At 21.6% G+C, this 25,645-nt stretch overlaps 1 protein-coding gene across 1 annotated transcript in view; it reads right to left on the reverse strand.

Annotated features, from left to right (window-relative positions):
- LOC117170260 (phospholipase D2) overlaps positions 1-25,276 on the reverse strand; it is an 86,216-nt gene extending 60,940 nt beyond the window's left edge. Inside the window, exons 1-6 of the mRNA XM_033356912.1 lie at positions 24,995-25,276; positions 15,969-16,182; positions 8,439-8,805; positions 8,236-8,356; positions 8,031-8,160; positions 3,533-3,826 (exon numbers count right to left, since the gene is read on the reverse strand). Coding sequence (XP_033212803.1) covers positions 3,533-3,826; positions 8,031-8,160; positions 8,236-8,356; positions 8,439-8,805; positions 15,969-16,149 — 1,093 coding nt within the window. The 5' untranslated portion in view covers positions 16,150-16,182; positions 24,995-25,276. The remainder of the gene's footprint in view (positions 1-3,532; positions 3,827-8,030; positions 8,161-8,235; positions 8,357-8,438; positions 8,806-15,968; positions 16,183-24,994) is intronic.
- Between the last annotated feature and the right edge of the window lie 369 nt (positions 25,277-25,645).

Raw genomic sequence — 25,645 nt, forward strand, 5'->3', positions numbered from 1 at the left:
CAATTATTTTTCAGCTGAAAAGTCATATTTTGCTTTGAAAATTCAATTTTTGTAGAGAAAATTCGCCTTTTGGCTTGAAGGTTCAACAATTTTGATAAGCTTTTATTTTCTTCTTGAGGGAAAAATATTTATTTATAGAGAATTCGTCTTTTTTGTTTTAAAATTTGTTTTCTTTTCTATAAATTTAATCTTTTTTTGATTAAAATATAAACTGTGACACTTTTTTGTTTAGAATTTATCCTTCGAGCTTGAAAATTCAACTATTATGTTTCATAAATATTTTTCACTCAAGAAGGAAGTAAAAGTTTATCTAAATTGTTGAACCTTTAAGCCAAAAGATGATTTTTCTCTACGAAGATTTACCCAGCAAAAATTAAATTTCGAACCAAGAAAATTTTTTTTTATCAAATAGAAGAGTTTTTAACACAAAAAGAGCAGTTCAAGTAACAATTAAAAAAAAATTTTAACCAAAAAGTTACTTCTCATTAAAAAAAAATATCTATTTGTAATAAAACAAATGAGTTTTTTAATGAAAAAGGTCAATTTTGAAAAAAAGATTTGAATTTACTGTTAAAAAAGATTTCATTTGACTTTTTACACTCAAAATAATAATTTTTAATCGGGAAATAAGTTTCTACAAAAAAAAAATTAAATTTCTAATCCAAAAAGATGAATTTTTTCATCCAGACAGGATGACTTTCGAACAAAAATGTTGAATTTTTTTTACCAAATTTGCATTTTCATAAAAAAAGAAGATTAAATTTCTCTTAAAACAGATGAATTTTGTATTAAAATTTTTTTAAAAATAGTTGAACTTTCATCTGAAAAATATCCCTGTTGATTTTCCAAGATGAAAATATGAATTTTTTAACAAAAATAAGTTTCCACAACAAAATTTAATTTTTAATCCAGAAATACGAATTTTTTTCAACCAAGGAGGATAACATTTTAAGGAAAAAGTTGAATCATCTACCAAACAGATTAATTTTTCTCCAAAAAAAATTAATTGAATTTTAATAGAAAAATAGGAATTTTAATCAAAAAGTACATTTTCGAGGATATAGTTCAATTCTAAAAAAAAGTTGAAATTTTATCCAAGAAAGATGAAATATTTCTACTAAAAAGGATGAACTTTCAAATGAAAATGTCAAATTTTCAGAAAAAATCGTTTTTGTCAAAAAAAAAATTTTAATTGACTTTTCAGCAACAAAATATGAATTTTAAACAAAAGGTTAATGTTCTACGAAAAGAGATGATTTTTTAAAGAATAAAGAGGAATTTTCAAGAAATAAAAATTTTTACCCGAGAAAGAAATAAAATTTTCTCTAAATTGTTGAACCTTCAAGCCAAAAGATGAATTTTCCTGATAAAAAATGAACTTTCCAACCAAAATTTAACTTTTCAGCAAAAAAATAATTATACACTAAACTCGTGATTTTTTTACCAAACAGTTAAATTTTCAACATTCGATCAAAAAAATTTACCTAAGTAGTTCAATTATCAATTAAGAAAAATTATTTTTTAACAAAAAAGTCCATATTTTAATCAAATAAAACCGATCTTTAAATTAAATTATTCTTTAAATTTAAAACAAAAAATAGTTGAATTTTCGGTTAAAAAAGATTTTATTCGACATTTCACGATGAAAATATGTATTTTTAAACAGGAAATAAGTTTCTAGGAAAATAAAATTGAATTTCTTATCCAAGAAGATGATTTTTTAACCAAAAAGTATGACTTTTTAACACAATTGTAGAATTTTCTACGAAATAGTTATATTTTGGTAAACAAAAAAAAAAGAAATTTCTCTTAAAACAGATGAATTTTTATTTTTAAAAATTGTTAAAAAATAATTTTATTTTCATCTGCAAAAGATTCCAGTTGACTTTTCAAGATCAAAATATGAAATTTTTTTAAAGGAAATAATTTTGTGTGAAAAAAGTGGAATTTTTAATCCAAAAAGATGAATTTTTCAACTAAAGAGTATGATTTTTTAACAGCATAGTTAAATTCTCTAACATTTAATTGTTTTTTTTTTATCAAAAAAGGCGAACTTTCTTTTAAAACAGATGAATCCTTATTTAAAACAAAATGTTTTAAAAAATAGTTGAATTTTAAATAAAAAATGATTTTAGTTGAATTTTTAAGATCAAAATATGAATTTTTTAATAAAAAATAAGTTTCGACGAAAAAAATTGAATTTTCAATCCAAAGAGATGAATTTTTTAATAAAAAACAACACATTAATTTTTTATTGCAATTTTCATGGAACAAAGAACCTGATCCATTTTTACCCAGAAAAAAAACGAAATTTCAAACCAAGAGAATGATTTTTTTTACCAAAAAGGAGAGTTTTCAACCCAAAAATATCAGTTTAATTAAAAATTAAAAAACATTATTTTTTTACCAAAAAGTTGCTTTTTGATTAAAAAAATATATATTTCTACTAAAACAGATAAATTATTAAATGGAAAAGGTCAATTAAAAAAAAAAAGATTTGAATTTACTGTTAAAAGGGATTTTATTTGACTTTTTCCACTCAAAACATTAATTTTTAATCAGGAAATAAATTTCGACGAAAAAGTTGGATTTTTCATCCATTTTTTAACAACGTAGTTGAATTCTCCACTAAATAATAATTTTTCTTATTAAAAAAAAGGCGAACTTTCTCTTAAAAGAGATGAATCTTTATTAAAAAAAAAAAAATGTTTAAAAAAAAGAGTTGAATTTTCAATCCAAAGTGATAAATTTTTTAATAAAAAACGACATATTAATTTTGTTATTTCAATTTTCATGTAACAAAGATTTTAGATAATTTTGCAACACCAAAATATAAACTTGAAACAAAAAGTAAATTTTCTACGAATAGCAAAATTTTAAATTTGAACAAGTAGCAAATTTCTTTAAAAAAAAAATTAATTTTCTTCTGAACAAATTTCTACCTGATTTTTCAAGATAACAATATGAATTTTGTAACGAAAAATACGTTTCTACAAAGAAAAGAAAATTTTCCAATCCTAAAAAAAGAAATTTTTTTCAATCAGAAAGGATGAATTTTTTTCAAAATAGGTAAATTATCTACTAACTAGTTTAATTTTTATCAAATCAAGATAAAATTTGTACTAAAACAGATGAATTTTTAATAAGAAATGACAGATTCAAGATTTCAGTTCTCTTTTCAATAAAAAAAGTGCTACATTTAAACAAAAAATAAATTATCTACGAAATAGTTAAATTTTCAAACAAAAAGTAAGAATTTTTAAAAAAATAGTGTAATTATAAGCTAAACCAAAAATGCTGCTATTTGAATATTAATGATGAAAGAAAATGAAATATTAATCAAGGAAAAATCGGGGAATTTAAAAAACGAACTTCTCGAAGACCTAGCTTAATTCTATAAACAATAACTGGCAAAACTTTTCTGGAAACTAAAAATTACGTACAGTAAGACAAGTGGATAGTAGAGATATTTTTTTAAATTTTAATTAAGGTGAGATTATTTAATTAATTAATTTGTATTTAATTTTCTTACCTTCTTCGGCGGCGAGACGCTGTATGTAATCCAACCACTCTTTCGCTTTTCGCCTCGTCCAACATTTAATAACGATGTGCCTATTTAAATTCATGATCTGCAAGCCATTTCTCAATCCCGTTGAATACATTCCCGAACTAACTTCAAAACCATTGTCCATTAAAATCACAGCTTTGATTCTTCCGTCGCTCGGACTGACATAAGTTACAAAAGTATCTTTTACGATCAGATGTCTCGCGTGCCACTTTCCACAGAGAGAAGTGCAAAATTGACTACATCTAACGCAACACATTCCTAAAATTAAAAAAAAAATACTTTTAAAAAACGAGAGTATTTATCTGTCCAAACTATTTTTTTGACGGGGAACAATCCGTAAAAAACGAGGAAACGACAGGGAATTTGATTTGGTAATTTGTTTTTTTATATGATTTGATTTTAGTAAAATTAATATCAAAAGTTTTTTTTTTATTATTTTACTATCAGGGGAATAAATTATTTTTAATCAAAATAATTTGGGTACCTTATTTAGTTTAATATGAAAAACTTGAAACCAAAAAGATTAGTTAGTATTCAAATAGTTTTATTTTGAATAAAAATATGACTTTTTACCAGAAAAGATATGAATTTTTAACAAAAAAATTCATTTTTGACCTGGAAACGTCAATTTTCAACTAAAGAAATAAAAATATCAGGAATATTTTTGAAATATTTATGTTTTTTTAATTGTTTAAATCTTTAGGATACCATTAAAGTCTTTGTCAAATCTTCTGAAACCACCAGAAATCTTTGTTAAATATTTAAAATATTTTTTTAATATTTGATAATCTTTGTGCAATTGTTTAAATTTTTGTGAAATCTTTAAAACATTTTTGAAAGTATTTAAATCTTTTAAATCAATCCAAAATCGTTCCGAAATCTTTGGAAAATCATGGCAATCTTTATAAAATATTTTGAGTATTCTTGAAACATTTGCTATATTTTTTAAATTGTTGAAATCTTTGGGAAATGATTGAAGACTTCGAGAAATTTTCTTAAACTATCCGAAATTTTAATGAAATAATTACAATCTTTTTCAAATCTTTAAGAAATCATTAAAATCTACGTAAAATATTATAAAAAATATTTTTTGATATTTGATAATATATTTAAAATGATCGAAATTTAATATCGGGAATATTTCTTTAAATAATTGATAATATTTGTGAAATTGTTTAAATCTTGGCGAAATCATTGAAGCTTTTGCAGAATCTATTAAAATTATCCAAAATCTTTTCAAAATCTTTATAATCTCTGTGAAATATTCATTAAATTTTTCAAATCTTTGGGAAACCATTGACATCTTTGTAAAATATTAAAAATATTTTTTAAATATTTAATGATATTCGTGAAATTGCTTAAATCTTTGCAAAATATTTGAAATTTTAGTGAAATCTTTGGAGAATTTTGGAAAGATTTTTGAAATTATACAAATTTTTGTAAAATCATCTGGAAATCAATTAAGCCTATGCGAAATCTTTTTAATGAATCTAAACATTTGTTAAATCTTCGCGAAATATTTTATATTTTTATAAATTCTTCAAATCTTTGAAAAATATTGAAAATCTTTGGGAAATCATGGAAATCTTTATACAATATTTTGAATATTCTTAAATCATTTGTTAAATTTTTTAAATTGTTGAAATCTTTAGGAAATCACTGAAGACTTCAAGAAATTTTCTTAAATTATCCGAAATTTTAATGAAATATTTTAAATCTCTTTCAAATCTTTAAGAAATCATTGAAATCTACGTAAAATATTATAAACATATTTTTTTGATATTTGATAATATATTTTAAATGATCGAAATTTAATATACGCAATCTTTAAAATGTTTGGTAAATCATTAAAATCTTTTACAAAATTCGCAGAATATTTGTGAAATCTTTGTAAAATATTCATTGAATATTTGTGAATTCATTGAAACCCTTTGAAAATATTTTTAAAGTATTTCATCCATTTTTGAAATCTTTGCGTAATCATTGAAGCTTTACTGGAATTATTTAAAACTATACAAAATCTTTGAAAAATATTTTTTGTCCAATTTTTCAAATCTTTGAGAAATATTGAAAATCTTTGGGAAATTATTGAAATCTTTGTAAAATATCAAAAATATTTTTTAAATATTTGATAATATTTGTGAAATTGTTTAAATTTTTGTGAAATCTTTAAAATCGTCTAAAAATATTTTTGATGTATTTGATACATTTTTGAAATTTTTTACATCTTTGAAATCTTTGAAAAATATTGAAAATCTTTGGGAAATCATTAAAATCTTTATAAAATATTTTGAATATTCTTGAAAAATTTGCTATATTTTTCAAATTGTTGAAATTTTTGGGAAATCATTGAAGTTTTCTATACATTTTTTTAAACTATCCGAAATTCTTATGAAATATTAAAAATCTTTGTCAAATCTGTAAGAAATTTTTGAAATCTACGTGAAATATTATAAAAAATAGTTTTTTAATATTTGATAATATATCTGAAGTGATTGAAATATTTATAAAATCTTTTAAAACTATTCAAAATCTTTGAAATATTTTTGAAATATTTGAAACTTTTGTGAAATATTACAAATATTTATGAAATCTTTCAAACATTACGAAAATCATTAAAATCCTTAAAAATGTTTTTGAATTCTCTGATATTTGGAAAATAATTGAAAACGTTGTAAAATATTTAAAATACTTTTTAAATATTTGCGAAATTGTTTAAATCTTTGCGACATATTTTAAATATTTTTGAATAATTTCTCAAATTCTTCAAATCTTTAAGAAATATTGAAAATCTTTGGGAAATCATGGAAATATTTATAAAATATTTTGAATATTCTTTAAACATTCGCTATCCAAAATTTTTATGAAATATTTAAAATCTTTAAGAAAGTATTGAAATCTACGTAAAATATTATATAAAACATTTGTTTAATATATTCAATAATATTAGCGAAGTTATTTAAATCTTTCCTACATATTTTAAACTTTTGTGAAATCATTGAAGTCTTTGACAAATTTTCTTAGTCTATTCGAAATCTTTTCCAAATATTAAAAATCTTTCTCAAATCTTTAGAAAATCATTCAAATATTTGTTAAATATTATAAAAAAGATTTTTTAATATTTGAAAATATAATTTAAGTGATTAAAATCTTTTTAAACTATCCAAAATCTTAACGATATTTTAAAAATCTATGTACAATATTTGAAATCTTTGTTAAATATTAAAAATATTTGATAATATTTCTAAAATTCTTTAGATATTTGAGAAATATTTAAAATCTTCGGGAAATCATTGAAATCTTTGTAAAATATAAAAAAATATTTTTGATATATTTGATACATTTAAAAAATTTTTTAAATCTGTGAAATCTTTGTGAAATGTTTGTCAAATTTTTTAAATCTTTGAGAAATATTGAAAATCTTTGGGAAAACATTGAAATCTTTATCAAATATTTTGAATATTTTTGAAACATTTGCTATATTTTTCAAATTGTTGAAATTTTTAGTAAATCATTGAAGTCTTCGATACATTTTCTTAAACTATCCTAAATTTTTATGGAATATTTAAAATCTTTTTAAAATCTTTAAGAAATCATTAAAATCTACGTAAAATATTATAAAAAATATTTTTTTGATATTTGATAATATATTTAAAATTCTCGAAATTTAATATCCGCAATATTTCTTTAAATAATTGATAATATTTGCGAAATTGTTTAAAGCTTTGCGTAATCAATTAAGCTTTTGTGGAATCTTTTAAAACTATCCAAAATCTTTGGGAAATTATTGAAACCATTGAAAATATTAAAAATATTGTTAAAATATTTTATAATATTTGTGAAATCTTTAAAATCGTTTAAAAATATTTTTGATGTATTTCATGCCATTTTGAAATTTTTTAAATCTTTGAGAAATATTGATAATCTTTGGGAAATCATTGAAATCTTTATAAAATATTTTGAATATTCTTGAAATATTTGCTATATTTTTCAAATTGTTGAAATTATTAGGAAATCATTGAAGTCTTCGATACATTTTCTTAAACTATCCTGAATTTTTATGGAATATTTAAAATATTTTTAAAATCTTTAAGAAATCATTGAAATCTACGTAAAATATTGTAAAAAATAGTTTTTGAATATTTTATAATCTTTTAAATCAATCCGAAATCTTTGTTAAATCTTCGCGAAACATTTTATGTATTTCTTAAACATTTGGTAATATTTGCAAAAATGATTAAAATGTTTAAAATCCTTGTGAAATATTATAAATCTATCTAAGATTCTTTGCGAAATATTTGAAATATTTTTGTAATATTTCAAATACTTTTGAAATATTTGATAATATTTGTAAAAATCTTCAAATCTTTGGGAAATTTTTGTCATATCTTCTTGAAATCTTTAGAAATCTTTGCGAAATAATACAATTTTTTTGTAAAATATTCTTTAATTTTTTCCATACCTTCAAGTAATCCAAGGAAGTTACATCCAGCCTTTGCACCAGATCCAGTTCTTTTTTTAACTAAACCTTCCTTGCCTTTTCCTCCAAGATCTCCGACGAAAGATAAATGTGAGAGTTCCAAAAAGCTCAACTGCCGATAAATAAATAAAAAAACAAATTCCAAAGTTACAATTACTATTTAAACTGTCAAACAAAAAATAATTACAGTTTCCGGGTGTCGCTTGTAGATTTCAATCGTCAGCAAATTGTCCAGATAATCTTCCAAGGCTCTCATTCTATTATTTACATGTTCATAGGGTACTAAAACGTCCGGTTTGTTGGGAAATCTGTGAATAATATTAATTTTCAGTTTCCCTTTAAATTGGGAAACTCTAGGAAAAGAAAAATTAAATTTGAAACGAAAAAAACCTTGGGAGTGCTCCTTTTCTTTGACGTTGTTCTCTATCAGTTGACAAATTTTTAAAACTATGTCTCTTTTCCCTGTGACTTTTGGTCGGAAAGGGTATATTTAGACTGGCACGATATATTTTAAGTTGATTATGAAGATGCTGGATGTGCTTGTATCTTTTTCTAACTGTCCAGACAAATGGACCATGCTTGAATTCTATGATATACAAATTTGGATTTACAGGATGCGTTGTCACACTTCGCTCAAAGTCAACAATTTTTACTTGAATTTGTTCTCCAGGAATGAACACGTTTCGATTTGGACTTTTGAATTTAATTGGCGGGTTGTGGATAACAGAGAAAGGCAATACGCAAACGCCAAGGCGATCTAAAAGACAATTTTCTCGATATTATTTTGAATAACTTTCGAAAAAATTTTCCCAAATCTTTAGAATATCGTTGAAAACTTTGTAAAATGTTTAAAATATTTTTTTAATCTTTGCGAAATAGTTTACATATTTTTAAAACATTTGGTAATATTTGTAAAAATGATTGAAATCTTTGCTAAATCCTTGCGAAATCATTAAAATCTTCGTAAAATATTGTAAATCTATCTAAAAATCGTTGCGAAATTTTCAATATTTTTGTGAAATATTAAAAGTCTTTACCAAATCTTTAAAATCTTTAGGAAATCATTGAAAACCTTATAAAATATTTGGAATATTTTTTAAAGATTTGCTATATCTTTTAAATTGCTGAAATCTGAGAAATTCTTAAACTATCCGAAATCTCTGCGAAATATTTAAAAAAATTTTTGTCAAATCTTTAACAAATCATTGAAATCTTTTTAATTTATCAAACATATTTTTCAAATATTTGATAATGATTTTGAAATGATTGAAATCTTTGTGAAATATTTGAAATCTTTAGGAAATCATTGAAATCTTTCTTAAATCTTTGAAAAATCATTGAAGTTGTTGAGAAACTTACTTAAACTATCTGAAATCTTTTCTAAATGTTTAAAATTTCTGTCAAAGCATTGAAATCATCGCCAAATCTTATAAAAATATTTTTTTAATCTCGGATAATATAATTAAAATGATTGAATTCTTTTTCAAATATTCCTAAACTATCCGAAATCTTTGCGAACAATTTAAAATATTTGTAAAATATTAGAAACACCTTTCAAATACTTGATAATATTTGTGAAGTTAGTTAAATCTTTTCGAAATATTTGAAATATTTTTGAAAGATTTATGAAATTATTCAAATCTTTGCTAAATCTTTGGAAAACCATTAAAATCTTCGCAAAATATTATAAAAATATTTTTATAATATTTGATAATATAATTGAAATGATTTAAATCTTTGTGAAATCTTCTTAAACTATCCAAAATCTTTGGGAAATATTTAAAATCTTTGAGAAATCATTGAAACGTTTAAAAATTATTCAGAATATTTTAAAAATATTTGTAATGTTTTTTTAAATAGTTGGCATCATTAAAGTCTTTGTTAACTCGTGTGAAACTACTCGAAATTTTTTCGAAACATTTGAAATGTTCGTTCAATCTTTATAATACCACTGACATAATTACAAAATATAAAAAAAATATTTTTAAAATATTTGATAATATCTGCGAAATTGTTTAAATTTTGAAAAATATTTTAAATGTTTGTAAAATCTTTGAAATATTTGATAATATTTGTGAACTTCTTCAAATCTTTGTGAAATCTGCGCGAAATATTTTATATATTTTTGAAAAATTTGGTAATATTTGCAAAAATTATTTAAATATTTGTTAAATCTTTAGAAAATCATTGAAATGCTTGTAAAATATTGCAAATCTTTACGGAATCTTTGAAACCATTGAAATCTTTATGAAATATTTATAATATTTTTTAAACATTTACTATATTTTTTAAGTTTCTGAAATCTTTGGGAAATCATTGAAGTCTTTGAGAAATTTTCTTAAAATGTCCGAAATCTCTGCGAAATATTTTAAATCTTTGTAAAATGTTGTAAAAAAGATTTTTTTAATATTTGATAATATAATTGAAATCTTTGTGCAATCATTTAAAACTATCCAAAATCTTTACGATATTTTAAAAATCTATGCGCAATATTTGAAATCATTGTTAAATAATAAAAATATTTGATAATATTTTTGCAATTGTTATAATCTTTGCGAAATATTTTAAATCTTTGTGAAATTTGAAAAATCTTTACGAAATCTTTGGGAAATAATTGGAATCTTTAAAAAATATTTAAAGTATTTTTGAAATATTTGTCCTGTTTTTAAAATAATTTAAATATTTAGGAAATCATTGAAGTCTTCACCAAATCTTCTGAAATTACGCGAATTCTTTGTTAAATGTTTAGATTATTATTAAAATCTTCGTAAAATATTTTAAATATTTTTGTTTAAATTTGATAATCCTTGTGAAATTGTTTAAATCATTGTGAAATCTTTGAAAAGTCATTGAAATCCTTCTAAAATGTTGTAAACCTATCTAAAAACCTTTGCGAAACTTTTTATATTTTTGTGAAATATTAAAAGTCTTTACGAAATCTTTGAAACCTTTGGGAAATCATTGAAATCTTTATCAAACATTTTGAATATTTTTTAAAGATTTTCTATTTTTTTTTAATTGCTGAAATCTTTGAGAAATTTTATTTAACTATCCGAAATCTCTGCGAAATATTTAATATCTTTTTGCCTAATCTTAGGAAATAATTGAAATATTCGTAAAATATTGTAAAAATATTGTTTAAATATTTGATAATATATTTGAACTGATTAAAATATTTGTAAAATCTTTTGAAACTATTCAAAAGCTTTGCGAAATATTTGAACTCTTTGTGAAATATTTCAAATCTTCCGGAAATCATTCAAATACTTTCAAATGTTTTTTGAAATTTTTGATACATTTTTAAAATATTTGAAATCTTTGGGAAATCATTGAAGTCTTTTAGAAATTTTCTTAAACTGCTCAAAATCTTTGCGAAATATTTCAAATCTTCAGAAATTAATTTCAATCTTTGTTAAATATTTAAAATCTATCCAAAATGTTAACGAAATATTTTGAAGTCTTTGTAAAATATTTATAAAATCATTGAAATCGTTGTGAAATATTGAAAATATTTTAAAAATATTTGATAATATTTTTCAAATGATTGAAATCATTGTAAACTCTTTTGAATCTCTTTAAAATCTTTAGAAAATATTTTTAAAATATTTTTTAAAATATTAGAAATCTTAACGAAATCTTTGAAATATATGGGAAATAATTGAAATCTTTAAAAAATATTTAAATTTTTTTTTGAATATTTGCCATGTTTTTTAAATTGTTTAAATCTTTATGAAATCATTGAAGTTTTCATCATTGAAATCCTTGTAAAATATTGTAAATCTATCCAAAATCTTTGCGAAATCATTAAATAATTGGAAAATTCTTAAATAGTCAGGGTGACCGTTTCAATCAAAGCACAAAATTTCTGGTCATTTTCCGATTTTTTTCCCGGTGCCCAAATATTTTCCCCGGTCAATAAAATTTTTTAAATCAGAATCTAAAATTAAACAGTAAAAGTACAAATAATAAAAAATAGACCAATAAATCAATCAATAAATCAATTAACTTTAAAAATTGTTAAAATAATATTATTCAGTTATTAATAAAGCCAATAAATATTTTAAAATTTACATTTTTTCAACTTAAAAGATCTTGAATTAGAATTTATAATATTTTAATTTCAAATAGTTTAAGCGCTCCTTGAAAAAACTTAAAATTGTATTTCAAAATCTTGAGAAATCTAGAAGTTTTAATTTTTTTCAAATTTAGCTTTATTTTTGAAATTTTTTCCCGAACTAAAAATTACGATTAAAAACATAATAATAAAATATTTTAAAAGAATTTTGTTGAATTGTTATATTTTTAAAATATTACTTTTTTAACTTAAAATTATAATAATTGTATGGAAATTATATTTAAAAATAAAATTAAAAACACTTGCGCCTTGAAAGAAAAAAAATTTCTTGCTAAATTTTCTCCGATTTTAATAGCATTTTCCAAACACACTTTGCAGTATTCAATTCAGCACAAATCTATCTCGAATTTTCTGATTTTTATTTTTTAGTTTGAATTCGTGAATTTTATTATTTGGGAATTTTCCAATTCATAATTAAAATTCCTAACATGAAAATTGTGATTTTCGTTTGTTTCAATTGTTTGAATTTAAAATAACAATTATTCCACAAAAACTGTATCAAAAAAATAAAAATAAAATAAAAATTAAAAATATAGAATTAAAATTAAAATTATAGAATTGAGAAAATCTAAAAAAAATCCTAAATAATAAAGTTTCCAAACAATTTATAATAATACTGAATTTGAAATTTCTCGTAAGAAAATTGCTAAATTATAAAACATCCGAATTCGATAAATATAATTTGTTTATTAAAAATATAATAAACAAATATTTCAAAAGAATTTTGTTAAATGTTTATACTTTAAAAATATTATTTTAAACTTAAAATCATAAAAATTGTATGAGAATGTATTTTAAAAATAAATTTAAAAAACACTGGCGCCTCGTAGGAAAAAAAATTTTGGTTGCTCAATTTTTTCCGAACATAATAGCATTTTCGAAACACACTTTGCAGTATTCAATTTAGCACTAACCTATCTCGAATTTTATTTATTTTTAATTAATATTATTAAATTTGAAATAATAAATTAATAAATGATAAATAATTTTAAATTTAAAAAATTAAATTAAATGAATATAAATATTTACAAAAATGTCTTTAATAAAAATATTTGATAATTTCATTTTTAATAAATAAAGAATCTTTAATAAACAACAATTTTTTGAATAGTTTGAAATTTTAATATTCGGAAATTTTATATTTCGGACATTTAATAATTCGGCAATTTTCTGTCGGAAATCTTCAATTTCGATAATATCATAAACTGTTTTAAAATGTTTCAATTTAGGATTTGCATACCTCGGCAATCTTATAATTTCAAGAATTTTATTTTCGGGATTTTACAGTCACCCGAATTCTCAAATAATAAAATTGATAACATAAAATTGCGGTTTTTTTGTTGTTGAATTTTTAGAATTTAAAATAACAGTCATTTAATAAAAATTTTATTACATTTTTTTTTATTAACATCAAGTCGGTCTCCATTAAAAATATATATATTCCCTCCATTTTTCCCAATTTTTCAATTATTGTTATTTCAAATTCAAACAATTAAAAAAAAAGAGAACTTTAAACATAAACAAATTTTTCTTAAAAAAAAAAAGAGTTTGACGATTGTATTTTAAATAAATTAATAATATTTTTTAACGAACAATTTTCTCAATTGTTTGAAATCAGTAATTTTATAATTCGGAAATTTTCTATCAGGAATTTTATTATTCGGGAATTTTAAAATTAGGTAAAATTATAAACTGTTTGGAAATGTACAAACTCAGGATTTTTATATTTTTGCAATTTTATGATTTCGGGAAACTTGTTATTCGGGAATTTAACAGTATCGGGATTTTTTAGTCGCCCAAACTCTCGAAAAATAAAATTCATGAAATAAAATTGCGACTTTTTTTTTTAATCAATTAATTTAAAATAAAAAAATTCGGTAAAAATTGCATTAAAGAATAAATTTAACTTTTTAACCAAATAAAAATTTTTAAACAAACTTTGTAGTATTTAATTCACCACTGATTCATTTAAAAATTTATGTTTATTTATCTTTTTAAACTAAAAATTCGATTTTTGAAAACATTTTTTGTAATTTAGAAAAAAAATATGCACATTTCGAAAACAAAAATGTTTGATTATTATATTTTATATAATTTTTCCAATTCGGGATTTTTGTAATTCGGCAATTTTATTTTTCGGGATTTTTCAATCCTACCGATATTTCAATGATTTCTTCCATTTAAGAAATTTTTTTAATATTAAATATGTTTTATATGGTTCTCATAAGCAAGAATTTTAGAATTTTAAGCTTTTTTTGAATTTACAAAAACTATTCAAAAATGGATAAATTTTAAAAATATTAGAGTTCTGTTGATTTTTTTAACGATATACCCTGAAATTCATTAATTTTTTTTTAATAACCTTAAATATTTTAAATCTTTTAAGATTAATGGTGTCTTTAACATCCCTTGAAATTACTGAAATCCATAGAATATTGTTGAAATAAAATTTAATTTATTACTTAAAGTTCTCTAGAAATTTGTTAAAAACAAATTTTTCAATATTAAGTGTTCAAATATTCGTTTAAATATCTTAGAATCGGAAAAATATATTAAGATATGCAGAAATGATTTAAAATTTCTAAGATAGAAATTATATTTTAATTAAATTATTATTTAAATTATTATTTTCTAATATTAAAAACATAAAGTACTTAAAAATCCAGAAAAACAAAAGTTTTAATAATAAAATTTCGAACATTTTTTAAACGAAATCTCATGAAATAAGAAGTTAAATTATTTTTATATTTTAAGTAGTTTCAAATTAATGATTAGTTAATTTTTGCTTATAAATTAAAACTTGTTTTTTTAAAAATATTTTTAAATATTCTCTCAAAACTATTTTTGAAACCTAAAAAATCATGTGCAATTGTCCCAGTAAGCCGAAGAAAACTTGTTTATGCTCTTAAAAACATTTAAAATCGCTAAAGAGCTTCAAAATTTCATTTCGAAATCTACACTTTGTTTACATGTTTTTAAAAGTATTTTTAAAATTTCTACAGAAATTTTAAATATCTTTTAAAATGATGCGATTTAAGAAAAAAAAAAATTCTGCAAAATTAAAAAAACTGACCTTAAAATCTTTCAAATACTTTTTTTTTATTTTGTAACTCTTTTCAAATATTCTTCATTCACAATTTCTAAAAAGCTTCTAAAATTTTCGTTCAAAAACTACAAAAAACGACACTTTTTTATTTATTTTTAAATTTATTTTTAACGGATTTAGAATCGTCTTGCAAAATAAATTGCTGTTCACTCAAACTACATTTCAATTAAAAAATTATTTATTTATTTATATTCACAGTCGATCAACTAAAAATATTTTTTATGCAATAAAATATCAAAAAATTTCTGAAATTTTAAGGGATATTCAATAATTTTATAGAAATTCTAACAACTTTAAATTATTTGAAAGAATTTCACAAGATTTAATTGATTCCATAGGTAGCAAGAGATTTCAGTGGAATTTCCAGCGATTTAAAAAATTTTACAGAAATTTTTGTTGTAAAAATTTTATTTGTGTAGAATCACTATTTTTGCGGTCTAAAATAAATAGTTCTTTTGTAGTTACTCCACTCTATTAAAATATTTGCTTTATTTGTTTTTGTTTCGTAGCTCAAAGTTTCTAAAAATTTAATTTATGTTTCAAAGTTTTGTTTTGTTTATTAAATACTACATTATTATTTATCAGACATTATTAACATTTTCTTATAATAAATCCTGTATTAAAATAATAAAATATGCGTGAAACCATGTGAAAAGGAAAAATCAATGACTGGTTTTACCTCTGTTATCAGTGGTTTCGATACCATCGTTTCGAATACTTATAGTTTCTCCATTTTCATTAATTGTTATTTCTAACGAATCAGGTACACCAAGAAAATCGTCAAATTCGGAATCATGCGATAAGGCTGAATCTTCAGCGAACTTTTTAGCGGCATTCCCATGCACTGTTTCAGTTGACATTTCATGGAATATTTGTTTGGAATTGTTTAAAATCTATTATCAAAAGACATTGTTAAAAAGGGAAAATTCCGGAATAAAATTATTAGTTGAAAATTGTGACTTCAAAGACATAAAAGGCATTTTGATAATCGGTCAAATTAGAAAAGGGGAAAATAAATTATTTTGAATCAAATTAATGTAGGTACCATTTTTGGAAAATTTCAAGTCGAAATATGTAGCATTTATAACAAAATAGTTTCATTTGCAAACAAAAAATTATGTTTTTTTGCCAAAAGAAATTCATTTTTTTAACAAAAAAGTTATTTTTAAACGAGAACATATTTTCTAGTGAAGAAAGAAAAAAAAATCGACAAAAAAGTTAACTTTAAATACAGTAGTTAAAATTTTTATAAAACAATTAATGTTTTAAGCCAAAAAGACGATTTTAATTTAAAAAATCTATTTTTAACTTAATATTTACATTTTCAAAAAAAAAAAGGAAAATTCTCTACAAGAGATTCGAATTTTTGACAAAAAATTTAATTTTTAACTTAATACTTTAATTTTCAATCAAAACGAAAAAATTCTCTTGAAAGCCGTTGAATTTCCCATCCCAATTTATGAATTTTCAGCCCGAAAATGTGCATTTTTAACAAAAAAGTTGAATTTTCAATCCCAAATAAGGAATCTTTAACCCGAAAATATGAATTAAAAGAAAAGTTTTATACAAAACAGTTTAATTTTCAACCCGAAAATATGATTCTTTAACAAAAAAATCCATTCTTAACTAAACAGTTTAATTTTCAACATAAATGAAAAATTCTGTCGAAATTTAACGAATCTCTGAATTTTTAACTGAATAGTTAAATTTTCAACAAAAAAGAAAAATTTTCTGCAAAACATTTGATGAAACATAATATGAATTTTTAACAAAAAATTAAATTTTTAACTTAATACTTTCATTTTCAACCAAAACGAAAAATTCTCTACAAAGCAGTTGAATTTTTAATACCAAATTATGAATTTTCAGCCCGAAAATATGAATCTTTAACGAAAAAGTTCAATTTTAAATTAGTACTATACTTCTTAACCAAAATAAAAATTTTTCTACAAAAAAGTTAAATTTTCAATCCCAAATAAAGAATCTTTAACCCGAAAATATTATTTTTTAACAACAAAACTCATTTTTAACTAAATAGTGAAATGTTCAACAAAAAAGAAAAATTCTCTGGAAAACAGTTGAATTTTCAACCCGACAAAATGATTTTTTTCACAAAAAAAAATTATTTTTAACCTAATAGTTTAATTTGCAACCAAATGGAAAAATCCTATACAAAACAGTAGAATTTTCAATCTCAAATTATAAATTTTAATCCGAAAATATGAATTATTAACGAAAAAGTTCACTTTTAACTTAATACTTTAATTTTTAACCAAAATGAAAATTTGTCTACAAAACAGTTGAATTTTCAAACCAAAAATATGAATTTTTGACAAAAGAGTGAATTTTTCACTAACTAGTTTAATTTTCAACAAAAATGAAAAATTCTTTGCAAAACAGTTAAATTTTCAACTCGACAATATGAATTTTTAACGAAACTGTTATTTTTTAACCTAATTGTTTAATTATCAACAAAAAAGAAAAATTCTATACAAAGCAGTTGCATCTTCAATCTCAAATTATAAATTTTGAATCGAAAATATGAATTTTTAACGAAAAAGTTCACTTTTAACTTATTACTTCAATTTTTAACCAAAAGAAGACTTTTCCAAAAAATAGTTTAATTTTCAAACCGAAAATATGAAAGTTTTACTAAAAATTCCATTTTCAACTAAATAATTTAATTTTCAATAAAAATGAAAAATTCTCTGCAAAACAGTTGAATTTTTATTCACAAGTTAGACATGTTTAAGCCGAAAATATTAATTAAAGACAAAGTTTTTTACAAAACAGTTTAATTTTTAACCCGAAAATATTATTTTTTAACAAAGAAAATCCATTTTCAACTAAATAGTTGAATTTTCAATAAAAAAGAAAAGTTCCCTGCAAAACAGTTGAGTTTTCATTCACAAATAAGGAATCTTTAACCCGAAAATATTAATTAAAAAAAAGGTTTCTACAAAACAGTTTAATTTTTAACCCGAAATTATGATTTTTTAACCAAAAAAATGCATTTTTAACTAAATAGTTAAATTTTCAAAAAAAAAAATGAAAAATTCTTTGCAAAACAGTTGAATTTTCAACCCGACAATATGAGTTTTTAAGAAAAAAGTTAATTTTTAACCTAATATTTTGATTTGCAACCAAGTCGAAAATTCTATAAAAAGCAGTGGAATTTTACAGTCCCAAATTATAAATTTTAACCCGAAAATATTAATTTTTAACGAAAAAGTTCACTTTTAACTGAATGCTTTAATTTTTAACCGAAACGAAAATTTGTCTACAAAACAGTTGAATTTTCAAACCAAAAATATGAATTTTCGATAAAAGAGTCCATTTTCCACTAAATAGTTTAATTTTCAACAAAAAACGAAAAATTCTTTGCAAAACAGTTAAATTTTCAACCCGACAATATGAATTTTAACCCAATAGTTTAATTATCAACAAAAAAGAAAAATTCTATACAAAGCAGTTGAATTTTCAATCTCAAATTATAAATTTTGATTCGAAAATATGAATTTTTAACGAAAAAGTTCACTTTTAACTTAATACTTCAATTTTTAACCAAGAAGACTTTTCCAAAAAACAGTTGAATTGTCAACCCCAAATTAGGAGTACTTTACCTGAAAATCAAAAAAAAAGTTTTCTACAAAAGAGTTTAATTTTCAAACCGAAAACATGAAATTTTTACAAAAAATTCCATTTTCAACTAAATAATTTAATTTTCAATAAAAAAGAAAAATTCTCTGCAAAACAGTTGAATTTTCATTCACAAATGAGGAATCTTTAACTCGAAAATATTAATTAAAAAAAAAAGTTTTTTACAAAACAGTTTAATTTTTAACCCGAAAATATGATTTTTTAACCAAAAAAATACATTCTGAACTAAATAGTTAAATTTTCAATAAAAAAGAAAAATTCTCTGCAAAACAGATGAATTTTCATTCCCAAATAAATAAATAAATACTTAATTTATTAAATAATTACTTAAATAAATACTTCAATTTTCAACAAATAAGAAAAATTCTCTACAAAACAGTTCAATTTTTAACCCGACAATATGAGCTTTTAAGAAAAAAAATTCATTTTTCACCCAATAATTTAATTCGCAACAAAATCGAAAAATTCTACACAAAGCAATTGAATTTTTAATCCCAAATTATAAATCTTAACTCGACAATATCAATTTTCAATGAAAATGTTTAGGAATCTTTAACCCGAAAATATGAATTAAAAAAATTTGGTACAAAACAGTTTATTTTCAAACCAAAAATATGAATTATGAAAAAAAATAATTTTTAACTAAATAGTTCAATTTTGAACAAATAAGAAAAATTCTCTACAAAGCAGTTGAATTTTCCATCCCAATTTATGAATTTTCGAACCGAAAATATGAATTAAAAAAAAAAGTTCTCTATAAACCAGTTTAATTTTCAACCAGAAAAGTTGATTTTTAAAACAAAAAAGTCAATTTTTAACTAAATAGTTAAATTTTCTACAAAAAAGAAAAATTCTTTACAAAACAGTTGAATTTTCAAACCAAAAAATATGAATTTTAGACAAAAGAGTCCATTTTCAACTAAACAGTTTAATTTTCGACAAAAATGAAAAATTTTCTGGAAATATTTGAATTTTCAACCGGATAATATGAGTTTTTAACGAAAAAGTTAATTTTTAACTTAGTAGTTTCATTTTCAACAAAAACGAAAATTTCTGTACAAAGCAGTTGAATTTTCAAACCCGAATTATGAATTGTCAACCCAAAAATATGAATTTTTTACAAAAAAGTTAATTTTTAACTAATAGTTTTATTTTAAAACAAAAAGAAAAAATCTCTACAAAGAATTTTAATTTTCAACCCAAAAATATGAATTTTTGACATCAAAGATTAACTATCAACCATTTTTAACTTAATAGTTTTTTTTTTTTAACCAAAAAGACAAATTCCCTAGAAAACAGTTGAATTTTCGACCCTAAAATATGAAATTTCAACCATTTTTTTTAACCAAAGAATTTGATGTTTAACAAAAAAGCCGAATTTTTTACAGAACTGTTGAATTTTCAACAGAAAGTTAATTTTCAACAAAGAAAGACGAATTTTTAATCGTTAAATTTTTAAAGAAAAAAGATTTCTCAGTCAAGAAAGAAAAAATATTGTTTAATTTTCAATTCAAAAAGACGAATTTTCTACAAAACAGTCGAATTTTCGACCCTAAAATATGAATTTTCAACAAAAAAGTCAACTTTTAACAAATTAGTTAAAGTTTCTTTAAAGCTGTCGAATTTTCTAATAAAAAATATGACTTTTCTACAAAACGGTTTAATTTTCAGCAGTTTTTTTTAACCAAACAGTTTGATTTTTTTTTAAAGACGATTTTATTACAAATAAAGAACATTTTTCGACAAAGGAAGAAAAAGAATTTCAAACCAAACAGATCAATTTTCTACAAGGCACTTGAATCTCAACTGTTTCTTTTTTATTTCAAATAAAAATATTTTTTGGTCGAAATATCAACTATGACGTTTTCCATTAAAAAATCATATTTTTTAGGTAAAAATTCAACTAATTGGTTGCAATTTGAAAAATTATATCAAAAATTCATTTCCTAGTTTATAAATTTATATTTTTCGTTGAAAATATAATTTTTTTCGTAAAATAATTTCAGCATGGTTTGGAAATTAAACCAGTAGGGTTCAAAATTCAATTTTTTTGTACAAAACTTCTCTTTCTGGCTTAAAGATTCGACGATTCCGTTTAAAATTTCTTTCTTTATTTTACTGAAAATTCTGTCTTGGTTCAAAGTTCGAATGCTGGTTTGGAAAATCTAAGTTCTTTGTTAAAGATTAATTTTATCTATTGGGGATTAAACTGTATGCTAAGAAATTTAAATAGTTTCTTAGAAATTCGTATTTCTGCATTTAAAAATTTTTTTAACTGAAAATGTAATATTGAAAATAGCGATTCATATCTGTATCATTTTTATATGAGCTTAAGAATGTACGAAGTGAGTTTGGTTTTTAGCGGTCCTCGCTAGGCTGTCTTTAACCTAAACTATGCGGATGTGATTCATACAGATTATCGATGCGAGAGCATGATCCGATGTCGTGTTTAATTCTTCATGTATAAGGCGGCTCATCTTAAATCTGAATAAACTTGTCATTATTTCACTGTAACTTTTTCACATGATTCTCTTGTATTTTAACCTTTTATAACATTATGTAACTATTCCGTATTTTGTTAAAATATATCGTTTTGAATTTAAGAATTTACCTATTTCGTTGAAAATATATGTAATTCGTTAAAAATAAGTCTTTCTTGATGAAAAATTCGTCTTTTTTTTATTAAAAATTCAACTATTCGCTCTAAAATTTATGTCTTTTATTAATAATTCGGATGGAAATTTAGCTACTTGGATTAAAATTTAATTCCTATTAAAAATCAAGTTTCTTAAATAAAAATTTGAGTGTTCCATTTTTAGTTTTAAAAAAGCACCTTTTTTAATTAAATAAATTAAACAATTCTTAGCTAATACACAATTTATCTTTTTGTTAAAAATTAATTTTTTAATTGAAAATTTAATAATTAGTTTAAAAATTCATTTTATTAAAAAAATTCTTTTTTTTTAATCAAAAAAATTTGAACTATTTAGTTCGGAAATTTATGTAAATTGTTTTTAAACAAATGTCTTTTTGATAGAAAATTAAACGTCTTGGTTACAAATTCAACCATTTGATTGAAAATTTCTGTCTTTTGTTGATTTCTTTTTTTATTAAAAATTAATTGCCTAAAATAAAAACTTAACTATTTGGTTAAACATTCAATTCATATTGAAAAATTAAGTTTTTTGAATAAAAAATTTGAGTATTCCATTTGTCTTTAAAAAGTGAACTTTTTTATTTAAAAATTTAAATATTTGTTTAGAAATAATTTCACGTTTAAAATTAGTTTTTTGTTAATAAAAACTTTACTATTCCATTTTTGGTTAAAAATTGATTTTTTTAATTTAAAAAATGCAAGTACTTGATTAAAATGTTTCTTTTTAAAATTTTTCTTTTTAGTTTAAAATTCAACTCCATTTTTCGTTAAAAAAATAATCTTTTTAATTTCTTTAATTTAATTATTTCGTTTAAAAATGTATATAATTGGTTGCAATTACATCTTTTTTGGTAAAAAAATAAACTTCTTGGTTGATAATTCCCTTTTTTTGGTAAGTCCCCTTTTTGTTCAAAAATTGAACTACTTTGTTGAATCATTGCTTTTTGATAAAATTAATTTTTTAATTGAAAATTAAACTATTAAAAAAATGCATTTTATGTTGCAAATTAGTTTTTGAAATGAAAATTTGAATTCCATTTTTGGTTAAAAATTTATTTTTTTATTTTTAAAATTCAAGTATTTTATTTAAAAGTTTTTGGAAATTTGTCTTTTTAGTTGAAAATTGAACTATATTTTTGTAAAAATGTTTTTTTAAATTAAAAGTTAATTATTTTAACTGAAAATTTAACTATTTGGTTAAAAACTCAATTCGTATTTAAAATTTCAGTATTCCATTTTTTGTTGAAGATTCTTAATCTTTTTTATTTTAAAAATATAACTATTTGGTTTAAGAATGTATGTAATTTGTTGAAATTACATCTTTTTTATTAAACAGTTAAAGTTCTTGGTAGATAATTCACTTTTTTAGTAGAAAACTGGACTATACTTTATTTAAAAAAACAATTTGGTTCAAAAATGTATGTAAATTGATGAAAAAGACGCCTTTTTTGGTAAAAAATTAAACTTCTTGGTCGGTAAGTCACATTTTTATTCAAAATTGAACTACTTTGTTGAATCATTGTTTTTTGTTAATTTTTTTTTTTTTAATTTCTAAATTTAATTATTTAAAAAAAACAATTTATGTTGGAAATTAATTTTTTTTAAATAAAATTTGACTTCCATTTTTGGTTAAAAATTTATTTTTTTTATTTTAAAAATATAACTATTTGGTTGAAAAATATATATAAATTGCTAAAAAAAACTACGTCTTTTTTGGTTTAAAAATTAAACTACTTTCTTGAAAAATGGATTTTTTTGTTTGTTAAAAATTAATTACTTAAACTAAAAATTGAACTATTTAGTTAAAATTTCAATTAATATTAAAAATTAATTTGAGTATTCCATTTTTCGTTGAAAATTGACATTTTTTTATTTTAAAAATTTAACTATTTGTTTAAAAAATTAACACATGTTGGAAATGATTTTTTTTGTTAATAAAAACTTGACTATTCCATTGTTGCTTAAAAATTAATCTTTTTTATTTTTAAAATTAAACTTCTTAGTTGATAAGTCACCTTTTAGTTTAAAAATTTTCAACTACTTTATTGAATCATTTTTTTTTTGTTGGAAATTAATTTTTCTAAATCAAATTTGACCCCCATTTTTGGTTAAAAATTGATTTTTTTATTTTAAAAATTCAAGTATTTGATTAAAATTTCTGTTGAGAATTCGTCTTCTTGGTTGAAAATCAAACTATATTGTTTTAAAAATATTTCATTTTTCCGGCTAGAAATTAAAATATTTTGTTAAAAATTCAATTCATTCTAAAAATTAAGTTTTTTAAATAAAAAATTTGAGTATTCCATTTGTGGTTAAAAATTGAACTTCTTTATTTAAAAAATTTGAATATTTGCTTAAAAATTAATTTCACGTTTAAAATTAGTTTTTTTTGTTAATAAAAATTTGATTATTCCATTTTTGGTTTAAGATTTATCTTTTTTATTTAAAAAATGCAATTATTTGCTTAAAAATGTATGTAAATTGTTGAAAAGTACGTCTTTTTGTTTAAAAATTGAACTACTTTGTTGAATCATTGTTTTTTTTCAAATTAATGTCTCTAAATGAAATCTGACTATCATTTTTGTTTAAAAATGGATTTTTTTATTATAAAAATTCAAGTATTTGATTTTTGTTTTGAAAATTCGTCTTTTCGGTTGAAAATGAAACTCTTGTAATTTGTCGAAATGACGTATTTTTTGTGAGAAAATTAAACTTCTCGGTTGATAATTCACTTTTTTTTAGTCCTTTTTGGCAGAAAATTAAACTTCCTTGTTAAAAATGTAACTATTCAGTTTGAAATTTATGTTTTTTGTTGATATTTAATCTTTTTAAACTAGAGAATCAATCTTCTTGCTTAAAAATTTATCTTTTTGTATTAAAAATGTAACTGTTTGTTTGAAAATTAATGACTTTTTTACGATTCAACTATTTTATTGAAAATTCTGCTTGCTTGAAAGTTAAACCATTTTTAATAAAACTGAATTAGTTTTGTTAAAAATTTACCGTATCCTATATCAATTTTCCTCAATTATTAAAAAGAACACCCTAATTTTCTTTTCTATGATTTCATTATAAACTAGAAAAATTTTGATTCAATATAAATTTTATATTTCAATTTAAAAATTGCGTGAAAAAAAATAATTGCACGCGTGCTCGTTTTCTATTGTAATAAAAAAGCTATCAGATCTTTTGATAAGATTATCGTAAACTTTTAATGATCTCAATTGAACAAGAGATCGTGAAAATTGTGTGGGTGAAGCAAATAACTTATTGAATCTCAACTACTTCGAACTATTAACTGAGAAAATTGACAAGAATACATTTTGAAAACAAACGCCTTTGGCTTGAAAATGAGGTCACATTTTTCGTATAAATGATCGTGTACTTACAGAAAATGCATAATTATTTATTCACTACAATCCACTGGGTACACATGCACTAGAACACGAAAAAAACACTTCCAAAGACGGAAAAATTTAGAAATTTAGCTACGTAAAGACACTTGCAAACCCACTTTTGAGGTTAGACGTCAACTAAAGGTTAGGAGACTTCTTAAAATAAAAACACAGGAGGCCATACGAAACTTTTCGGAAATATTGTGAAACGTACTATTCGGAGTTTCATTGTTCAGAAAACTGAAAATGATTATTCAGGAGGTGATGATTGTGGTGTCCGATTTTTAATCTGTCATCCGTCATCTAATCAAGCTTGTAAAAACGAAGATTTACGAGGACATACCGATCGTTCACGAATTGGAGCGGATAATTGATTCGAGTTTCCGAAGATTAACGGGTCACGATTTAAATAACCTTGAATCGTGTTCAACAGGTGGTTTTTATTTCTTCTGTTCTTTTTTTTACATTGCTTCATGTCATTATTCATATGCAGGAGTTTCATTTTACGAACAAAGAAGTTTTTTATCTTTGAAATCGACATTATTATTAGGAAATTGTAGCGAAATTAGCGTCATACGAACTCGTATTGCACGATTGATATTATTTTTATTTTAGTACTATAGTACTAATTTTAATTTTAATTTT

Source organism: Belonocnema kinseyi, chromosome 3 (genome assembly GCF_010883055.1).
Source record: "Belonocnema kinseyi isolate 2016_QV_RU_SX_M_011 chromosome 3, B_treatae_v1, whole genome shotgun sequence".
NCBI lineage: Eukaryota > Metazoa > Arthropoda > Insecta > Hymenoptera > Cynipidae > Belonocnema > Belonocnema kinseyi.